General features: G+C 43.2%; 1 protein-coding gene across 1 annotated transcript in view; it reads right to left on the bottom strand.

The window, feature by feature from the left end:
• The window catches only part of pacrg (PARK2 co-regulated), a 114,741-nt gene that overhangs the window by 26,009 nt on the left and 66,232 nt on the right, over positions 1–22,500 (bottom strand). Inside the window, exon 4 of the mRNA XM_017475448.3 lies at positions 22,310–22,459. Coding sequence (XP_017330937.1) covers positions 22,310–22,459 — 150 coding nt within the window. The remainder of the gene's footprint in view (positions 1–22,309; positions 22,460–22,500) is intronic.

Below are 22,500 nucleotides of genomic sequence, written 5' to 3'. Positions count from 1 at the left end.
AGAACATAGGAAGGATGTTCTTAGTAACCACACAGGAATTGAGCTTCCTTAAAAGGCACTGCCGCTGCTGGTATTTCCTGCGTATCTCCACCGTGCTGGAAGTAAATTTCAGCAAATTGTCAAAAATGTTGCCCAGGTATCTGCACTCTTCAACAATCTCTACGGGCTTCCATGAATAACTGTAGTGACTGTCGAAGCCATCTGCCTCTGCTTATTAGAAAGGGTTACTACCATCTCTTTAGTCTTGTTCACGTTTAGTTCCAAACAGTATTTTTCACACCGCTCGACTAATTCCTGAAGAGCTGGGCCATACTGCTGTGAAGGGCCTGTAAGCAGAGACACTAAGACGGTGTCATCAGCAAACTTCATCAGATGACTGTTAGATTGTGTGAATCTGCAATCATCAGCATACAGACTGAAGAGCAGAGGGGAAAGAACACAGCCCTGAGGAGAACCAGCTGAAGTATACAGTACAGACGGTCAGAAATGATGATGCTGATCCGCACTCTCTGAGACCCTATCTGAGTCAATCATCCAAAAAATCAGCTGGTCCTCCAAATGAAAACGACTGATGAGCTTCTCAGCAGGAACGTGAGGCTGTAGGGTATTGAATGCTGAAGAAAAATCTGGCAAAAATCTGCCTGTGGTATTAGAAGACTCAAGGAGCTTATGAACAAGGTCTGAGATAAACACCTTTGCATCATCGACCCCTCTGCCTGACTGTGAGTCGGTTACTTTAGCGATATCATTTTTAATAATCCTCTCCATTTCCTTCATCACAAGAGAGGTGAGAGCACCGGGCCTCAGATCGTTTAAGGTTTTAATGCAGCTCTTTTTTGGTATTGGAATAACTGGAATGTTTCCACAGCTGAGGGACTCCACCACTAGCCAAGGAGTTCTGTAACCGAGTCTGAAACACACCCCCTAACTGCTCCGCACCGTGTTTGAAGGTTCGGCGACGGACATTATCCGGCCCAGGTGCAGATTTAACTTTGGTCTTATTAAGAGCTCGCACCACCTCCTCTGTACTTGTGGTGAGGGAAGATCACCAGGGTTCAGAGTAGAAATGACTGTTTCACTTGAGTGCTATTATCTGTCTCAGATCTGGTGTAAAAACAACTGAGGTCATTTGGAAGAGATGTTGGACAGCTAACTGAAACCTGAATGTGTTTACGAGCGGTGGGAGCTATATTAACTGCTGCCGTGTTCTTAAGACCCTGCCAGGCTGTATGGAGGTCCCCCGAACAAATGTTTGCTCAGTCTTGTTCTTATATTTCAGTTTGGCAGTTTCAATAGCACGCTTAACCTCTCTATTGACCTCGTGTTTTTCAAACTCGGAGCCGGTGTCGAAAACTTTTTTCTTGTTTGAAATGTAAAATAGTTGGCAATCAACCTGGTAATCATCAGCGTCACGTTCAAAGAAAACTTCCTTCACTTTATGCAGAAGCATGAAAAGGTGAACCATCAGCGAATGTTCACACGAAGAGGGCGGATGACGGCCACATGACCTGGCCGTATGTAAAGAATGCTACTGACCTTTCTTTAATTTCGTTCGAACTGGTGTCCAACTAAAGAGATGGCGTGGATCGCTGGACCAGGAACAGAAAAATAAAGTTTCTGTTCATAACAAACCACAATGAAAAATACATCGCTGTTCCTCGTACATACCTTTAAACAATCTCAGAAACTCTTTAACTTTTTTTTTGAGCTAACTATATTTCCGTGATTACCAAACTTGTGTAAATACTAAATGAACAATCTGCGAATAACTTTATTCCCTCTAGATTGATGAACTTCACTTTATCATTTCAATTTCAACATTCCTCACATACTCATCAGAATAAAACAGGAACAAACAGGAATAAATCTGCTGTATAATTGTTTTCTATATTTAAATATTGCTACATGCTCTGGCCAAAGTAATCTCAACGCACAGATTTATTTATTTATTTATTTATTTATCTATTTATTTATTTATTTATTTTCACCTCTGCCTGCAGGAGCAGCAAATAGTTTATTACTTGAGCTTTAGAATCACACGCTAGACACCTCAGCTCCATGTTGCCTTCAGGCAGCTTCAGATCAGTGGAGCTTCAGACTGCTGCTGCTCAGAGCATCAATCTCCCCTCAATGAAATACACCTAAATTTACAGAACCAGTAACACCATAGTGGGTTTAGGCTGATATTTATACTACAGGGAGCTAGTGTGCTAGAGTTTATATATATATATATATATATATATATATATATATATATATATATATATATATATATATATATATATATGCACTTATATTTACCAAGGGTGCCAATATTAGTGGAGGGGACACACACACACACACACACACACACACACACACACACACACACACACACACACACACACACACACACAATGCCCTCCACTAATATTGGCACCCTTGGTAAATATGATCAAAGAAGGCTGTGAAAAATTGTCCTTATTGTTTACCATTTTCATCTTTTGTTTCAAAAATCCACAAAAATACCCTGCTGTCATGGATATCAAACAATTGCTAACACAGGTTTATAAAAAAACATTCTTTGTTAAATATCAGTGTGCAACAATTATTGGCACCCCTATGAATTCATATGAGGAAAAATGTATTTGAAGTGTATTCCCATTGATATTTTTACATTTTGTTTAGTACACCTGGGTGACCAGGAACAGGAAATTGTTCAACCATGACTTCCTGTTTCACAGGGGTATAAATATGAGGTAACACATAATTCCCTTAGTCGTTCATAACAATGGGTAAGAGCGAGGAATGTAGCTGTGATGTGCAGCAAAAGGTTGTTGAGCTTCACACAATGGGGCGTGTCTATAAGAAAATAACACAAGCATTGAAAATGTCCATTTCCGCCATCAGGGCAATAATTAAGAAGTTCCAGTCCACTGGAAATGTTATGAATCGACCTGGAATTGGACGTGTGTCTATATCGTCTCAACGCACTGTGAAGAGGACGGTTCGAGTGGACAAAAAATCTCCAAGGATCACAGCTGGAGAACTGCAGAAGTTAGTTGTGTCTTGGGGTCAGAAAGTCTCCAAAACTACAATCTGAAGTCATCGACATCGCCACAAGGGGTTCAAGAAAAAAGCCTCTACTCTCATCCAAAAACAATCTCGAGCGTCTTCAGTTTGCCGACACTACTGGAACTTCAAATGGTATAGAGTTCATAGGTTATAGCTTTTATACACTCCCTGTCCATTTTATTAGGAACACCTGTACACTTGTACATTTCATGCAGTTATCTAATTAGCCAATCATGTGGCAGCAGCACAAGGCAAAACAATCAGGCAGATACAGGTCAAGAGCTTCAGTTAATGCTCACATCAAACTATCATGGGCAAAGACTCACACACACTGAACAGTTGAAGATTAGAAAAAAAACATCTGGACTTTTTCCAGTCTTCAACTTCAACAGTTTCGGTGTACAGGTATTCCTAATAAAGTGGACGGTGAGTGTATATCCTACAGCTGTGATCAAGGTGTTAATATGCATAACTTTCTGCAGCCAGTTATACTGTGACTGGCAGCAATGTGCTTATGCGTTAGCAAGTGAGCGTGCTAGTGTGCTAGAACGCTAGTGTGCTAGTCTCTGGGGCTGCAGAGAGGCTAGGGCTTGGTGTTTGATTTGCAGTGGCGTGTAAATTGGAAGCTGCTCTGCAGTGTAAAGCAGCTCGTAAATAGCATGGCAGCTCAGAGCCAGACGGGCATGATTGATGACACCATGGGCCCGATGGATGAGGAACACGATCCAAATAAATATCACATCAATCTCATCAATCACCCACACCCGAAGAGAGATAGAGAGTGAGAGAGAAGAGAGAGACTAATCATTGTGAATAATTTAAGGCTACTGCAGAATGCTATTTTGGCAAAATCTCCTGTCTTATCCAAAGTGGCTGGAAAATGAACCATTATCGTTAATACCTGTAGAGAAGAGCTGAGAAACTCCTACTGCTAAAGCCTAAGAGACAAAGAGGAACTCCACTGATGCACCTAACAACAACCAAGCCCACATATATGATGTGTGTGTATGTGTGTGTCTGATACTGGAGACTCCTTCCATATGTGTTAAATAAATCTCCTTATAGAAAACGTCAACATCCATTCACCCATTTTCTAATACCACGTATCCTACACAGGGTCACAGGGAGCCTGGAGCCATTCCCAGGGGACTCGGGGCACAAGGCGAGGGACACCCTGGACGGGGAGCCAATCCATCACAGGGCACAACTGCACACACATTCACACACGATGGACAATTCGGAAATGCCCATCAGCCTACAGTGTATGTCTTTGGACTGTTGGAGGAAACCACAGTACCCTGAGGAAACCCATGAGAGCACGGGGAGAACAGACAAACTCCGTGCATGCATGGCAGAGGCGGGGTTCGAACTCCCAACACCGGAGGTGCGAGGCAAACGTGCTAACCCCTAAGCCAAAACACTCAGTATATACCTTGCAGCTGGAACTACTGTCTGAGCTGCTGTTTTAGAATATTAATCAACATCTTCTGACCAATCAGAACCAAGCATTCATCAATGCTGCGGTATAATAGCACTTAACTGCGATAACTTTTGTGTTTATTTACTTGAAAATAACCTCGTATTATTTAAGTTTGTGTTAATTAAGTTTCAAAACATGACTGGACCACGACAACCGCTGATAGGAGAGAACTGAAGCAAGCATGCATTATGTTTTAAATTCAGAATGTCTCTGTATTAAAGGATAAAGCCAGTGGGAAATTGTATTTAGTTAAAAGTAAAGTGATACTGAAAACGTCAGCATGCATTATACAGCATTTTTGCAGCTCAGTAGACTCAGTTTGGGATTTCAGCATTTCACAATTACTTAAATAATAGTTTTCATTAAACAACAACCGTCACCTAGTTTATATTAGATGAACTCTGCTCCGAATATATTTCTCAGCCGAGAGACTTCATTCCGTCTCACCTTCACATTTACTCCATCCAGCCATCCTTCTTTTATATCTACTCCATAGTTTAATAACCGAAATTCTGACGCTGGTTTTGTCACGAGCTTAAGGCATCCCTGAGAAGAAGGCAGTGATGTTCATAAATCTCACTCCTGAGTTTTACTAATTAAACCATTTTGAATGCCGAACTCCCAGCAGGGTTTCTCTTCTGCTTCAATAAAACCACACCACTGCTGTCAAACAAGTACAGGAGTTCTGCAGATTATTCCTAATTTAATACAGTAAATTGTCAACACTCAATATTTACAACTTTTGGGGAAAAAAAATACTTTTTAATACTGAGTTGGAATACACAGTTTTCTAAGCACTGTGTTGGGTTTTTTCTGGTTATTAGCAGCGTGTGGGGGAGTTACTGATAGTCAGCAGTGTGTAAGGCCTGGTTTACACTTCTGCACTGGCAGGTTTGTGACCACGCACCTTTATAGTTTTGCACATAAAGTGAACTATGCGATTAAAGGTGCTGTTAGGTATTAAAGTTGACCAGAAAGGACACACACTCATGAATGGATGGCAAAATGAAGGTGTAAGTAACATCTTCATATGAATCGTCACACAAATCCTAAAAACATGCAGCCACTTGTTCTTGAAACATGGCACGAGGATCTTGGACGGACGGACAGACAGACAGACGGACAGACAGACAGACGGACAGACAGACGGATGGACAGACAGATGTACAACCTGAAAACATGATGCCTCCCCGATGCCTCCCCTGCTCAGTGGCGGAGGAATAAAAATGAAATGTAAAATAACAGGATGTGCTGGATCAAGTGCTATTTTATAAAATGCACAGTAACACGGGGCTCGGATTATTCATGAAACACGATATTGGAAATGACTAAGCTTCTAGTAGATGTTTATTTCAAGGCTTCTCATCTTCTGTCATAATGTTACATTACATGTTAATGTTCGCCGGAGAAGAAAACATTTGGATCTGCTTCTTCAGTCCGTATTTTCTATCCCCAGATTTGTTCAGGCTTAAAGGAAAGTGCAGGTGGTCTACATGCTTTCTCTGTCTCGACGGCTTCTACTCGAGAGAAACCTGGCAACTTCGGAGGCCTGAAATACTGAACATGTAGGCGATTTAAATAACCAGGGCGGGGCTTCAGTACGTGCGTAACCCGACTCTGAATACGAGTAAGTTTCTCTGCATAAATACTGATACAACTTTAAGTCCCCAACTCTGGCTATTGCAGTGCAATTGTAGGTGTACTAACAGTTGTAATTTGTTGGCAGTGCAGTGGGAGTTGTAGTTATTTAGCAGCGAGGAAACAGAGGATGAAACAGAGAAGAAAAAAAGAGAATAGGGAGCTTTTCACTGACACTGTTATAAATTTTCACACACGTCAGAGATACAGTCTGGCGGAGGAAGCGAACCTCGTGTCAGCCTGACTACAATTGGATGCCGTGTATGTGTGTGTGCGTGTGTGTAGGATGAGGGATTGGTTGGCTCTGGAATTCTGACATATCAGGCCCCACTCCCCGTTGCCCTCAGTTTAGCCTTCACAAGAAAAGCTCTCAGAATCGGACAGAGCTAATTTAGCATCTCTCCCTCTTTTCTCTCTCTCCCCCACTGCCTCCATCCATTTCTCTCCTGCGCACTCACACACACTGCTTTCTTTATCTCGCTTTGTCTTTTCAGTCTTATTCATCTGTTTCTAAGTCTGCCATCTTCCTCCCTCCACTTTCCCCGTCTTCTCTGTCCAACCTCCCCCCCCAACACCCCCGTTTGTATAAGTGTGTGAGGTCTTGTTACAGCGCTAGTGAGTTAGTAACTAATGGGGAATTTTAATGAGCTTATCGGGTCAAAAGCAGCTTAGTCCTCCAAGGCTCTAACGGTATGAATTATCAAGCCTTCTCTACAATAAGCTATTGTGCATATGTTGACGCAGCCTGGTTCATTAGGAACAACATATGCTGATAAACACATTGTTTCATTATGCAAAAATGAGTATTAGTAAGCTTTTCTTTATTGTGCTGGTAAACAATCCATTATACAGCGAAGGGGGAGGAGCAATGTGGTATATGACTGTGTGTGTGATTATGAGTGAAACCTGCACACTGCATGAGCAAAACTCTGATACACAACCATTATAGAGCAGCATGCATGCTTAAAACAGCTCAGCATAGCTCAGCTCTACTACACACCAACACACAACTACAGAGCCCAACACACACCAACACACAACTACAGAGCCCAACACACAAACACACAACTACAGAGCCCAACACACCCCAACACACAACTACAGAGCCCAACACACACCAACACACAACTACAGAGCCCAACACACAAACACACAACTACAGAGCCCAACACACAAACACACAACTACAGAGCCCAACACACACCAACACACAACTACAGAGCCCAACACACCAACACACAACTACAGAGCCAAGCACATACCCCAACACACAACTACAGAGCCCAACACACACCAACACACAACTACAGAGCCCAACACACCAACACACAACTACAGAGCCCAACACACACCAACACACAACTACAGAGCCCAACACACACCAACACACAACTACAGAGCCCAACACACACCAACACACAACTACAGAGCCCAACACACACCAACACACAACTACAGAGCCCAACACACAAACACACAACTACAGAGCCCAACACACAAGCACACAACTACAGAGCCCAACACACCTCAACACACAACTACAGAGCCCAACACACACCAACACACAACTACAGAGCCCAACACACAAGCACACAACTACAGAGCCCAACACACCAACACACAACTACAGAGCCCAACACACCCCAACACACAACAATCTGAAAGAAAAGAAAAGCAGAGGAAAAGTCAGGGATTTCTTTTCCGGACACTGGCCATAATCTACGGTGGTGTTTTTGGAAGGAGTCTCCAGCGACCGTGCTTTGTAAACACGTAGTACGTTTTTTAAGTCTTCAGGATTTTCTAGTTTCTCCCAGATGTTTTACTTACATCAAGAGAGAAAAGATTAGAGACTAGTGAGGGAACTGTTTAGTTTACTCAGTGATTTGAGTAGAGATTAAAGCCGGACAGACGCTAACGCAGACATGTTGTGATTTGGAAAACGGTCTTGCTTCTGAAGAAGAAAACCTTTCTGCCATCACTAACAAAGAAGTGTGCGAGAAATACTCCAGATTAATTATTCAAATCCTTCATTTAAGAACGTCCAGCAAGTGAAGAGGGCCATGTGTGTTTTACTGAAAGAGTGCAGGGATGGCGTGAGTGTGTACTGTGTGTCTGTGTGTGCTAATGGAGGAAAGGTCAGCAAGCTTTATTAACCTCCCAGCACCTCTCCACCTCACTGATAAAGTCGCTCCTGACACACACACACACACGCACGCACGCAAACACACACACACACACACACACGCACACATGCACACACACACACACACACACACACACACACACACACACGGACACACGCACACACACACAGAGCGTAGGTTAGCGCTATAGCCACACTGACTTCCTCGTGCTCTTTTTCCTAAATCCCTGTTTTAATTAATTGCATTCACTCTCGCTTTTCTTTCCTCTTTTTTTTTTTTTAAATAAAAAAAGCATTTAAATCAATAAAATAACAATATATGACTTATTTATTAGTCAATAAGGAATATGCTCATCATTTAGGATGAACATATTGTCCAGTTGACATCTACACATTATTAAAAATGTGTTTCTACTGTACGTGTGTATAGTCACGTTACGTACAATGAGTGAGGAATACAACACAACAGGGTGTGTGTTACAGGAAAATAATCAGGGGTCAGAGTGTTTTCTTCCTCTTACAGCAATTTGACAACAAAAATTGAGTAAAGAATGACAGATCATCATTTTTATCTGTTTATAGTTACATTTAATATTGTGGAACATTCACAAAAAGTAAGTTAGTTCTTGTCATCACTTCCAGCTGCTGTATAAATGACTGATCCAAAAATCTGTCATGTTTCCGATAAACCACAAACCGCAAAGAATTCCCCTGATACCGCCGTTACACAGTGCTGACACCGGGGACGCCTGCCATTTTTATCTGTTTGTTAAATAACAAAACGTTTTTAAGCCATTTATTATTAGTGTTAAATTATGAGGAGCATCAGCTATGCAGTACGAGTCCCCATAAATGAGCTGTGCTGTAGAAAGACTCGCGTATTAAAACGATCACATTGCTGTAAACCTGAGCTTTGATATGCAGCTGCACTACTGTCCGGGCTGCTGTTACAGAAAATTAAACAACACCTTCTGACCAATCAGAATTCAACAGTGGTATAACAGATTACATACAGCTCACAGCCCATGTACTGAAGCACTGACGCTCTCCTCACGTCCAACGTCTCTGCTGTGTTAACACTGTCCATCAGTCCATACATCCATCCATCTGTCCATCCGTCCACCCATTTTTCATACCGTTTATCTGACACAAGGGGACTCGGGGCACAAGGCGGGGGACACCCTGGACATGGTGCCGACCCATCACAGGGCACAACTGCACACACACTCACACTACACACAATTTGGAAATGCCAATCAGCCTACAGCGCATGTCTTTGAACTGTGTGGGAGGAAACTGGAGAACCCGGAGGAAACCCCCGAAGCACGAGGAGAACACGCGAACTCTCTGCACGCAGGATGGAGGCAGGATTCGAACCCTTAACTCCACTCACTAACATGGATATCCAACTCTCTTGTCCGCTCTATGGCCAGGTTTTTCTGTCTCTCTTTGTTATTATTTTTCTTTCTCTCTGACCAGGTTCTTCTCTCTTCTCCTCCTCCAACGTCCTAACAAGCCGGGATATGTGAAGAAAAGACTTTCACTGTGCTGTAATGAATATGTGACAAATAAAGACTTCTTCTAATAAAAGGTGTTTCTTTCTCTTTTTCTCTCTGAACAGGTCTTTCCTGTGACTTTTTTTCTGTCACTCTCTTTATTAACACCCTCTCTCTCTCTCTCTCTCTCTCTCTCTCTCTCTCTCTCTTTTTTCTTTTTCTCTCTCTGACCAGGTTTGTCTGTCTATCCTTCACTATGGACATGTCTTTCTTTCTATGAATGTTTTTTTCTGTCTTTCCTCCTCTGTTAACAAGTTTTTCTATCTCTTCTCCCCTAACAGGTTTTTCTGTCACTCTTTCTCTCTGTTAACAGCTTTTTTTCTCTCCTCCTCCCTCACTCTCTCGCTCTCATTGTTCTTAATAAAGTTTTTGTTTTTCTCTCTCTGACCAGGTTTCTCTATCTATCCTCCTCTGTGGACATGTTTTTATTTTTCTTTTTTTGTCCCAGGTTTTTCAGCCGCTCATCTATTAATAGGTTTTCCTGTCTTTCCTCCTCTGTTAAGTTTTTCTGTCATTCTTTCTCTCCGTTAACAAGCTTTTTCTCCCTCCTCCTCTGCATGTTTTTTCATATCTCTTGTTCTCTCTCAGCAGGTTTTTCAGTCTCTCTCTCTCTCTCTCTCTCTCTCTCTGTGTGTCTTTGTCTCTACCTGTCTCTCTGTCCATCTCTCTCTCTCTCTCTCTCTCTCTCTCTCTCTCTCTGAACAGGTTTTACTCTCTGCTCTATTACAGTTTTTTCTGTCTCTCCTTCTCTACAGACATGTCTCTCTTTTAAAAAATCTTTTTCTGTCTTTGGGCACATTTTTCTGTCTGTCTTCCTCCACGGACACGTTTCTCTCGTCCTCTCTACATTTATCTGATCACTTACTGTGTAATTGGCCAGGATTTTGCTTTGCTTATCATCTCTGGTCTGCTGCCAGTGTAGAGATTTGTCTCAAAGGAACAAACTGACAAATTGATGCGTTTTGCTGTTTTATTGCATTATGACAATTTTCCAGATAGAAAGTGTGTGTTTGTTTGATCATTTGACGAAATGTACGTTGCGATGTGCTCTGAGCTTGACCTGCGTTAGTCACTGATAGTCACTGATGAGCGAGATGTGAGAGTAACTGGCATTTCACGCTTCGGCTTTCTCAAAATTCAACCTGAACTGTAACACCTTTCCATTTGTAATGCTAATAAGGAACGTCCTGATTCTCTCCTTGTGAGAAAACAGGATTTTCAGGATGGTCTGTTTGCTTGGCCTCTACGAGACAGGGGCAGCCTCGGGCCAGCAGCCCAAATTTGGGCTCTCTACTGTATTCACAAAGGGAATAAACTGAATAAATTCCACTTTGACAAATAAATAAATCTTTGAAAAATGCGATCTGGTGTGTCTGAACCTCCTCAAGCACTCAGTGTGTGTTAAATGGAAATCCTCTGAGTGACATCAGCACTGCACACACACACAGACACACACACACACACAGACACACACACAGACACACACACACACACACACACACACACACACACACACACACACACACACACACACAGACACATGCACACACACAGACACACGCACACACACAGACACACGCACACACACAGACACACACACACAGAGACACACAGCCACATAAAGGAAGCTAAACACTACTCCGAGGATGTGTGCATGTGTGTGTGTGTGTGTGTGTGTGTGTGTGTGTGTGTGTGTGTACAGTATATGAGTGTGCATGGCGTTCTTGATGCTTATTAACTGAGCAGATTAATTGTCACTAATGCGCGTGGTGAGGTGTGAAACCACAAAAGCAGTGGGGAGAAGCATCTCACTTCTTTTACCCTCTACAACACTTAAATCTTCATGAGCTTTGCTTCACACGTTCACGTCATTTAACCTCTCTTTATCTCTCTCTCTCTCTCGCTCTCTCTCTCTCTCTCCTTCACTCTGCCTGTCACTTTTCTCTACTTTCTCTACTGCTCTAATGCTCGCTGATGTCCAGCTGTTTGTGAACTCTGTAGGAGGGAAATGACACGTCACACAGACATGCAGACTTCCTGCTCCGGTTCTGACAGTATTCAATGGTGTATATGTGTGTAACTATAGGGGGGATTTTACAAGCACAGGAATTAATTAAGGCCTCCACAGGATTTTATCCCTTACAGTCGTGGTCAGCAGAACAGCATCTCGGAGCACACAATCCATACAACCTTGAGATGAATGAGCTACAACAGCAAAGAGAAGAACAGAAACCTGAGGCTACAGCCTCACTGAAACTAGCCACTTGAAGATTGAAAAAAGAAAAATCTCGATTTCTACTTCAAGATGCTGATGCTAGACACACCAACAGCATGAATTCAACTGTTCAGGCTGCTGCTGGTGGTGTCATGGTGTGGGGAATGCTTTCTGAGCACACACTGGGCCTCTTCGTACCAATAGAGCATCGATTGAATGCCACCGCCCATCCTGCTGACCACGTGCATCCCTTTATGCTCACTCACATCCATCTCAAACTGGTTCCATGAACATGACAGTGAGTTCAGTGTACTTCAAATGGCCTCCCCGGTCACCAAATCTGGATCCAATCGAAGACCTTGGCATGGGGTAGAATGGAAGAAAGCGCAGCTGACGAATCTGAAGCAACTGTGTGATGCAATCATGTCGAGCAGAATCTCAAAGGAATGCTTCCAAGACCTTGTGGATTCCATACCATGATGCACGGAGTCTGTCTTGAGAGCAACACTTTAATCGATCATAATCAGATTAAAGTGTTATTGGATTTTAATATATCTGATTCCTGTGTCCTCATTTATCAACGGTGTGTATGAACTTTTCAACACAGTGTGGGATTTATTAAAACAAAGCTTTGCTTACATTTGTGCCTATATTTCCACACAGTTTTGACTTTGGCTGGTCATGGAGGTCATGGTGTTGGACGGCTAATACACTGACATACCCATGTCAGTAATCACAAGTTTGTGGTTACTCTGAAATACCATAAAAGGCTAACCGAGCTGTTTTTGAACTATTTTCTTTTAGCTGAAATCTCCAATTCCTCAAAAAATACAGCTAAATTTGTAGCATCAGCTGGGACCTAAACGGGAAACACTGGGTATTTCCCAACCAGTATTGAGTAGGATTATGTCTGCAGTGTTGGATGACATGATTTCTCTTTGCTTGACCTTTAACCACTGTTTCAGGTAAAACAGGATTTCCATGCAATCACTTTCTTTCCTGACGTCAAAAGCTTGAGTTTATTCTTAATGCGGTTGACAGACGAACCAATCCCAACAGCCTCTGCTGTGTGAACACGTGACACACTAGTTCTGTAATCAAGACTACCACCGTCAAGTCCAAGACCAAGACTAGCCGAGATTGAATCAAGACGGAGTCAAGGCCAAGATTAAAAAAATAACATCAAATCATTTTCTTTATCCTTGCCCTTACTTCATGTGCAGTGCACCAGTGATTAGGCTAGAAATAGGAATTTCTTCTTTCTACCAACTCTCAGTCAAAGCCAAGACCATCTTTAGCGATATTTAGGAAGATACCAATGCCAAGACTGGGTCAAGTCCAAGTATAAATTCCAATAAGCCAGAGACAAGTCCAAAGCGACACAGTAAGTGTCTCGAGACTGGACTTTATAAATGATTGTTAGACTATTTTTGAATCAAAATCAAGAAGAAAATCAAGCAGAAGAGCATCATTGTGATTTTTAAACATAAAACCTCCCAAATAAATCTGTTGCTGTAAAGTGACTTGAGACCTCAAACCTAATTTGTGGAACTTTCTGAAAAGAAGTACATGAGTACATTTAATATTAATTTAAAAAGGCATAAACATGAGTGGTTTGGGATAATGAAATAATGGACCATTTCTCAATGCTTCTTAGTTATTTTGTTGATAAAATAGCTAACTACTGTTGACTGCTTCATGCAGATCTGAGAAAGATCCTATTAGGTTATTCTGTTAGTCAGGAGCACTCTACTCCAGTGGTTCCTCGGCTGGGTTCTGACGGTTCCTGCACTGCATGTCTTGTTTTTCCTGCTCGAACACACTTGATCCAAAGAATCAGCTAATTAACCGACCTGCTTTTTTCTGAGTCAACAGGGGTGTGTTCGAGCGGAACCAATCTCTACGCTACTGAACCATTGTGTCTTTAGCCTCGTTTTGGTCTTTCAGTTCGACCGCGAACACAGGGGAATGAAGAAGGCAGAGAGGGAAAGAAATACAGATAGAATATGTACATTATTACTGTCTTTAAAAAAACCCAAAACATTCTTCTTTTTCATTCTTTTGGAGGTACGCCGGGCTTAAAAGAACTTTACTTTTGATGCTTAGAAGATTAACTATTCAAATAGTATAGAAGATTCATTCATTCATCCATCCATCCACAGCTGTGTTAGGAAAGTGACAGAGAGTGAGGTAAAAATTGTGTCTGTTCTTATATACACTGATGGATAGATTGATGGATGGATGGATGGAGGCTGGTTTTAAGGAATTATAATGTTGTCTGTTGTATAATTTAACATTCACCCCAATAAACTACACGCACAACTGCTCTTATGTGTAGCAATGGATGGATGTTTAGATGGATGGATGGAGGATGGATGGATGGATGTTTAGATGGATGGATGGAGGATGGATGGATGTTTAGATGGATGGAGGATGGATGGATGGAGGATGGATGGATGGATGTTTAGATAGATGGATGGAGGATGGATGGATGTTTAGATGGATGGATGTTTAGATGGATGGAGGATGGATGGATGGATGTTTAGATGGATGGAGGATGGATGGATGTTTAGATGGATGGATGTTTAGATGGATGTTTAGATGGATGGATGTTTAGATGGATGGAGGATGGATGGATGGATGTTTAGATGGATGGAGGATGGATGGATGGAGGATGGATGGATGATGGTGTCAGTGAGATTTAAGATTGGCTGTAGTATGTAACATTCACACCAAGAACCAACACACACAACCACCACACTGCACACTGAACTGAACACCACTGAGCAACCTATATATTGTTTCTCTCTCTCTCTGTGTGTGTGTGTGTGTGTGTGTGTGTGTGTGTGTGTGTGGCTCAATTGGTAAAGGAGAAATTAAATATGCTGACGTAGAGAATCACAGGGAGCATTATTCGTGCACACACACACACGCACACACACACACACACACACACACACACACACACACACACACACACACACACACGCATGCACACATCTGTAACAGGCTTCTATTTACCTCTGCCTGACTACAACACATACATGTACAAACACACACACACACACATACACACACACACACACACACACACACACACACACACACAGATGTGCAGCATGTGGAACTGGAAACTGGAATAGCATACTGGTTTCGTGTAAACAGGAGACGGTCTGGCCTATGTGTGTGTGTGTGTGTGTGTGTGTGTGTGTGTGTGTGTGTGTGTGTGTGTGTGTGTGTGTGTGTGTGTGTTTGTGCATGTGCGGCAGTCAGGCAGAGCAATTGTGCCAGTCAGCAGTGCAGGGTTAGATGGCTCTGTCACCATTGACCGATGAGTACTGCAGGAGCAATGCAGCTATCCATTCTGAGAGAAAGAGAGAGAGACAGAGATGGAAGAGGGAGTGGAAGAGAGAGAGACAGGAAGGGAGAAAGGGATAGAGGGATGTAGAGAAAGGGGGGGGGGGGCGGTTCGCAGACAGACAGAGACAGATAGAGGAAGATGAAGAGACAAAAAGAGAGAAGTAGAGAGATACAGAGAACAAAAATAAGAGAAGTACAACTGGAGACAGAGAGACAGAGAGACAGAGAGAGAGAGAGAGAGAGAGAGAGAGAGAGAGTGCGAGAGCGAGGCAGGACAGCAGAGATGACATTTGCGTGCACACACACACACACACACACACACACACACACACACACACACACACACACACACAGAAACACACACGTGCTAGAGTAAAACACTGAACATGCTACAGAAGTTTCTCACTCTCTCCTCACACACACACACACACACTCAGGGATGACCCGGGGTCGAGGTGTTACACGACTTACACTGACACCTTGCTGAATTATTTATCTGACAAGCCAACCGAGTCAGCGACACAGCCATCGATCCCTAAATCACACTCTCTGCTTCTCTCTCGTGTTTCCACTTTCATATCCTCTCTCCCTCTCTCTCACGCTCTCTCTCTCTCCCTCCCTCTCACCCTCCCCCTCCCTCTCACCCTCCCCCTCCCTCTCTCTCACGCTCTCTCTCTCTCCCCCCTCCCTCCCTCTCTCTCACGCTCTCTCTCTCTCCCCCCCTCCCTCCCTCTCTCTCCCCCCTCTCTCTTTCACTCTCTCTCTCTCTCCCTCTCTCACTCCCCCCCTCTCCCCCCTCTCTCTTTCACTCTCTCTCTCCCTCTCTCTACCCCTCTCTCTTTCACTCTCTCTCTCTTTCCTTCTCACTCCCCCCCTCTCTCTCATTCCCCCTCTCTCTTTCACTCTCTCTCTCCCTCTCTCACTCCCCCCCTCTCCCCCCTCTCTCTTTCACTCCCCCCCTCCCTCCCTCTCTCTCACGCTCTCTCTCTCTCCCTCTCTCTCACCCTCCCTCCCTCTCTCTCACGCTCTCTCTCTCTCCCTCCCTCTCACCCTCCCCCTCCCTCTCTCTCACGCTCTCTCTCTCTCCCCCCCTCCCTCCCTCTCTCTCATGCTCTCTCTCTCTCTCTCTCTCCCTCTCTCTCCCCCCTCTCTCTTTCACTCTCTCTCTCTCTCCCTCTCTCACTCCCCCCCTCTCCCCCCTCTCTCTTTCACTCTCTCTCTCCCTCTCTCTCCCCCTCTCTCTTTCACTCTCTCTCTCTTTCCTTCTCACTCCCCCCCTCTCCCCCCCCCTCTCTCTCATTCCCCCTCTCTCTTTCACTCTCTCTCTCTCCCTCTCTCACTCCCCCCCTCTCCCCCCTCTCTCTTTCACTCTCTCTCTCCCTCTCTCTCCCCCTCTCTCTTTCACTCTCTCTCTCTTTCCTTCTCACTCCCCCCCTCCCCCCCCCTCTCTCTCATTCCCCCTCTCTCTTTCACTCTCTCTCTCTCCCTCTCTCTCACCCTCCCCCCTCTCTCTCTTTCACTCTCTCTCTCCCTCTCTCTCCCCCCTCTCTCTTTCACTCTCCCCCCCTCTCTCTCTCCCTCTCTCTCTCTCTCATCCCCCCCCCTCTCTCTCCCACACACACACACAAAACGACATAAAGGCACAGTATGACCCTTGTCTACAGTGACGGGTCTAGTCACAGATTTTGTGTCAACATCGAGGGACCGATGATCCAGTGACCTTCCCTTTGCACTTGATTCGATTTTTTTCCCTCCACATACATATTTCAAACACGATTACACCCCAGCGCTGCTGAGTTCTCAAACCTGATTGGTCAGAAGCTCATGATTCATCTTGAATAACAGCAGCTCTGACAGGAGAGCAGGAGCTCGAATATGTTAGCGTTTCGTTTAGAGTAACAGCTGTACACTGACATGGTGGATGTTCTCCAGAATCTAACTAATAAACACAAATACCTTTTTGAAAAGGTTGTTACTGTATTTAAGAAAAGAAAAGCGTGTAATCATCGAGACAGCGACGTGTTCTGGAAGGAGGTGTTCGTTTAACAGTTACACAACGAGTCTCTAGTGTCCGTGTTTTCCAGACAAACGATGCCAAAATCTAGTGGAAATCCTGTCCAGAAGAGGGGAGCGCATTATAACAGCAAAGGGGGAATAAATCTAAAAAAACTCACATGAAAATATGGAAACGTTCTTCAGATATCACGCTAACGACGATCTCAGAAGTGATGCACGTACAAGCGGGAGAACATATAGAGTGAAGAGCGCAGGATACGTGGGGAGTAAATGTGGCGTGGCGTGATGTGGCGTGGCGTGATGTGCCGGTGTGGAGTTTGCGGGCGTAGTGCGAGCTCTCGGAGCGCTCGGTGTGTAACTGCAGTGTGACGGCGTGTGAACTGAGGCCAGCGTGAATTCTACACCATGACGTGAAATTCCCTCTAATGCATCAATTACAGGGCGGGTAATCTCACTGAGAGCAGAATTAATTAAGAGGACTAATGAATTATGCCATTATGACAGTTAGAATAGCTTTCGATTAGAGAGAGAGAGAGAGAGAGAGAGAGAGAGAGAGAGAGAGAGAGAAGGTCAAGTTGGTGGGTGAAATAGGGGACAAAAAGAAAACCGAAGGAGGGCATCATGGGGGTTTGAGATAAATGAAGTAGTGAGTGTGTGTTTATGATGAATGTGAATATGGTGATGGTGGTGTGTGTGTGTGTGTGTGTGTGTGTGTGTGTGTGTGTGTGTGTGTGTGGATATGAATGTAGATGTGTGTATAAATGCAAACGTTGTGCATATGTATGAGCATGTGCAAGTGTGTGAGTGTTAATAGAAGTGTGTGTGTTGGTGCATGAGGGCAGCTGTATATAAGCATGTCTGTAAATTTGTGTGTGTGTGTGTGTGTGTGTGTGTGTGTGTGTGTGTGTGTGTGTCTGTGTGTCTGTGTGTGTGTGTGAGTGCGTAATTTGTAGGTGCTACTTAGGTGAAGCCCAGGAGCCCCTGCTCAAATCTGATTGGCTAGGTGCCACCCACCTGCTGAGAATACACATTGTGTACACACACACACACACACACACACACACACACAGACACACACACACACACACAAACTACACATCGCTTCTTTTTCCTACTTGTTTGAGGGTTAATGTGTGTGTGTGTGTTGGGGGGACATTAATACCTGCTGTGAAGTGTGCTGAGACATAAGAGAAAATATCTGTGTGTGTGTGTGCGTGTGTGTGTGTGTGTGTGTGTGTGTGTGTGTGTGTGTGTGTGTGTGAGTGTGTGTGTGTGTGTGTGAGTGTGTGTGAGTGTGTGTGAGAGAGTGATTGCGATTCAACATGCAAAGGGGTGTGTAAAAAAACTGAGCATGCCAAAAGCTTTCTTTTGATTATTGTGTTGAGAATAATCATAGGGTTAAGTAAGTGTGTGTGTGTGTGTGTGTGTGTGTGTGTGTGTGTGTGTGTGTGTGTGTGTGTGTGTGTGTGTGTGTGTGAGAGGGTGTGTGTGTGAGGGTGTGTGAAGATTGAGAGAAAGTGAGAGAGAGTTAGAGTGTGCCTTGCGGGTGGCCAGATTGGAGTAACACCCCTGAGTAAGACATATGGCAGACACACACACACACACACACACACACACACACACACACACACACACACACACACAGTCCTCTATCACAATCTATTTCTATTTGTATATTTCCACAGCAGGTAACTAACATCTTTTGGCTTTTTCAAAAAAAATAAAACAATATAAAACAAGTGGTCATGCTGCTTTCAGAGCCAGTGTCTAATCTGTCTAATCTGTCTAATCCCCATTCTGCTTTTCCACTGCAAAACAGGCCAGGAAATTAGTTCACCAAACTGCTGCTGGCTTGGAACTGTGAAGCGGAGATGTCAGGGGCTTGGAGACGGCATCATTTCAGTCACAACATCTCAAGCAGCTGAAGCCATTTCCATAATCTCCATTAAAACACCCCGGAATATTTACTTCCTTTTTCAAAACATTCAACAATGCATGAATCCAAGGTAGAAAAGAAAAAAAAAACATTTTATTAGCAATAACAAGCTGAATGGAGCTGCAGTGTTAACGGTAAGGAGGAAAACTTAAAATAATTCTTCACAATCTGATGCTGCCATATAGATCGGACGATTTGGAATGACGCGCTGATTTAAACTGCCATGAAAAAATGAATCAAGGCAACCATCATAAATCAATTATAATCAATTATAATCAATTATAATCAATTATAATCAAAATTGGATCATATCAGATTCAGTGGTGCTGTCAAATATCCAATCGTTGCCTATTGTGTCGTATCAGATCAAATCCAATCATGACAGAGTTAATGTCATCGTCAATTATCCAACTGTTGCTGAAAGATCTGAAATCAAAGTGTTCATGTGGGATCTCTGGTTTCCTCCCATCTCCTAAACACATGCTAGCAGGTGGAACGGCTACGCTGAATTATCCCAGGTCCGAGTGTGTGTGTGTGTGTGTGTGTGTGTGTGTGTGTGTGTGTGTGTGTGTGTGTGTGTGTGTGTGTTCCTGCCTCGCTCACGGTATTCCTAGAACTTACTGAAGACGAATAAATGAATATATTGAACAGATAAAAAAATGGTAGCAGTACATGACTAATGTTCATAGATTTGCTGCAGTACGTTTATTTCTGTACATTTATTTCTCCATTTGTATTTTCATCATTTAAATTTAAGTTATTACTTGGACTGACATTTTTTTCTGTCTAAATGGAACAGAAATCTATTTATATGTTTCATAATGAAAAATGGCTGTGTGTGTGTGTGTGTGTGTGTGTGTGTGTGTGTGTGTGTGTGTATTATTACAATGCACACACACAAAGTGTTATGCTTATTATTGCTATATTATAAAAGTGTCTTAAAGTCAACAGAAAAGATAATTAAATCCTTTAGTGCAGTTATGCACACACACACAAACACATTTTGTGTGTGTATGTGTGTATTATTTTTTTTCTTCTTTTCTTACAAATATTGTCCGATCATCACTACATGCAGACATCATTGGATGACAAAAGGACCTGAACCTGAGGTTTTGTTGAAATTCCCCTCTGGGTGTTATAGAACTCACAGTTCATATGAACGCTCATCACATTTGAAGCGCTCAATAGCAAATCAAGATTTTTCATTCTCAGGAACTAACAACGTTTTGGTACGTGAAACAGGAAATCGGGCATTTTGAATTTTTTCCCACTTCTTCTCCCACACATTTTGTCCAATAACCGCTACGTTTGGAAGATCAGGAGATCCGGAGACCGGTCCTGAACAAAAAGGCTCCGTTTTTTTAATATGACGGCCGAGCAAATTTGACAGAGATGTCACCAAACAGGAAGTGAGGACATATCTCAACAACGATGTGACGTAGTCAGACCAAACTTTGTACATGAGTGGACTAGGACTAAAGGACTTGAAAAAGTTCAGTCTAAATTCACCTCTAGGAGGTGCTATAATCCACGAATCAGTAAAACACACTTCACTTCCGAATCACACATCAAATCATGATTCTTCGTACTGTTGATTGCCTGGAAGGCGCTTGATGCGATCTGGATGGAACAAATTTGTTATTTGCTAAACACAAAGGAAGTCGGCCATTTTTATTTTGAACAAAAGTTTTTAGCTTCTTCTCCTTAAAACTTTGCCTAATGGAACCACCGCATGGACGGATCAAGCTGAACAAAACTCATTTCTTGGATTTCTGATATTCGGCAGTTTGTCTGTAAATCTGGTCGTGAGGTCACCAAACAGGAAGTGCGGAAATAACTCAGGAATGGCTTTACGTATTGCCATCGAATTTCCTTGGGAGATATACCATGTGCTTGGACCCTTAATTATTATTGTTATTATTGTTATTATAAAACTGTAAACATTTTAAGTGGGTTATAAAAGCACTTGTCTTACTCTGAACAATAAATCCTCATTACGCAGAGATATTATGGCTCCTTTAGTTTTCCACCTGCATGTCAAAACAAATTTTGCTTCATGAGGACCAGCCAAATCTCCAAATTGTCACAAATTACTCTCACTTTGGAGACATTTGTTCCCCTCAAAGGGCTACACACACACACACACACACACACACACACACACACACACACACACACACATACACACCTTTAGTGCCACTGAAATACAAAGCCAAATGAGTCAAATTGGGTACTGATTCATGCGGTGAAGTGTGTGTGTGTGTGTGTGTGTGTGTGTGTGTGTGTGTACCTATAATGACCTCCCCAAAGTGGCACGGTGAGTGTGACAGCACCTCCGTGGATTCACAATGCGTTGTGCTGTAATATGTGTTATTCTGTGTTATGTTGTAAGCTGTGTTGTGTACAGTCATGTGTGTGTTGTGTTGTGTACAGTCATGTGTGTGTTGTATACAGTCATGTGTGTGTTGTGTACAGTCATGTGTGTGTTGTGTTGTGTACAGTCATGTGTGTGTTGTGTTGTGTACAGTCATGTGTGTGTTGTATACAGTCATGTGTGTGTTGTGTACAGTCATGTGTGTGTTGTATACAGTCATGTGTGTGTTGTGTACAGTCATGTGTGTGTTGTGTTGTGTACAGTCATGTGTTGTGTGCTGAATTTTTCTGTTGTTCTGTTATAAAACACGCTTTGATTGTGTTATATTACTGTGTGCCTGTGTTGTGTTGTGTTTTTGCTGCACTGTGTTTTCACGTGATCTCTACATTACTGTAGTGTGTTGTGTTATATTGGGCTGCAGTGCGTCGTTGTGCTGTATGATTTTAGTATGCTTGTGTGTCTTGCGTCATGTTGTGTTATATCGTTGTATTGTGTGCTGTTTGTGTTCACTGGTGTGCTGTATTGTGTTAAACTCACTGTTCATGTTCTTGAACAAGTTGAGGATGGGCAGGATCTGTCTGTAGTACGGCACCAGAGCTTCTCCCACCATCTCTCCCGACACCACGAGGTGCTGCAGAACCTTCAGCGTGGTACAGATCACCTGCCTGTTCCTGGTGTTCAGGGCATCTGAGACGGAGAAAGAACAACAATCAGGGTTTCCCGCCGTG

This window comes from Ictalurus punctatus, chromosome 9 (genome assembly GCF_001660625.3).
Source record: "Ictalurus punctatus breed USDA103 chromosome 9, Coco_2.0, whole genome shotgun sequence".
NCBI lineage: Eukaryota > Metazoa > Chordata > Actinopteri > Siluriformes > Ictaluridae > Ictalurus > Ictalurus punctatus.
The sequence above is the reverse complement of the archived record's forward strand: the minus strand, read 5'-3'. Positions and strand labels throughout refer to the sequence as shown.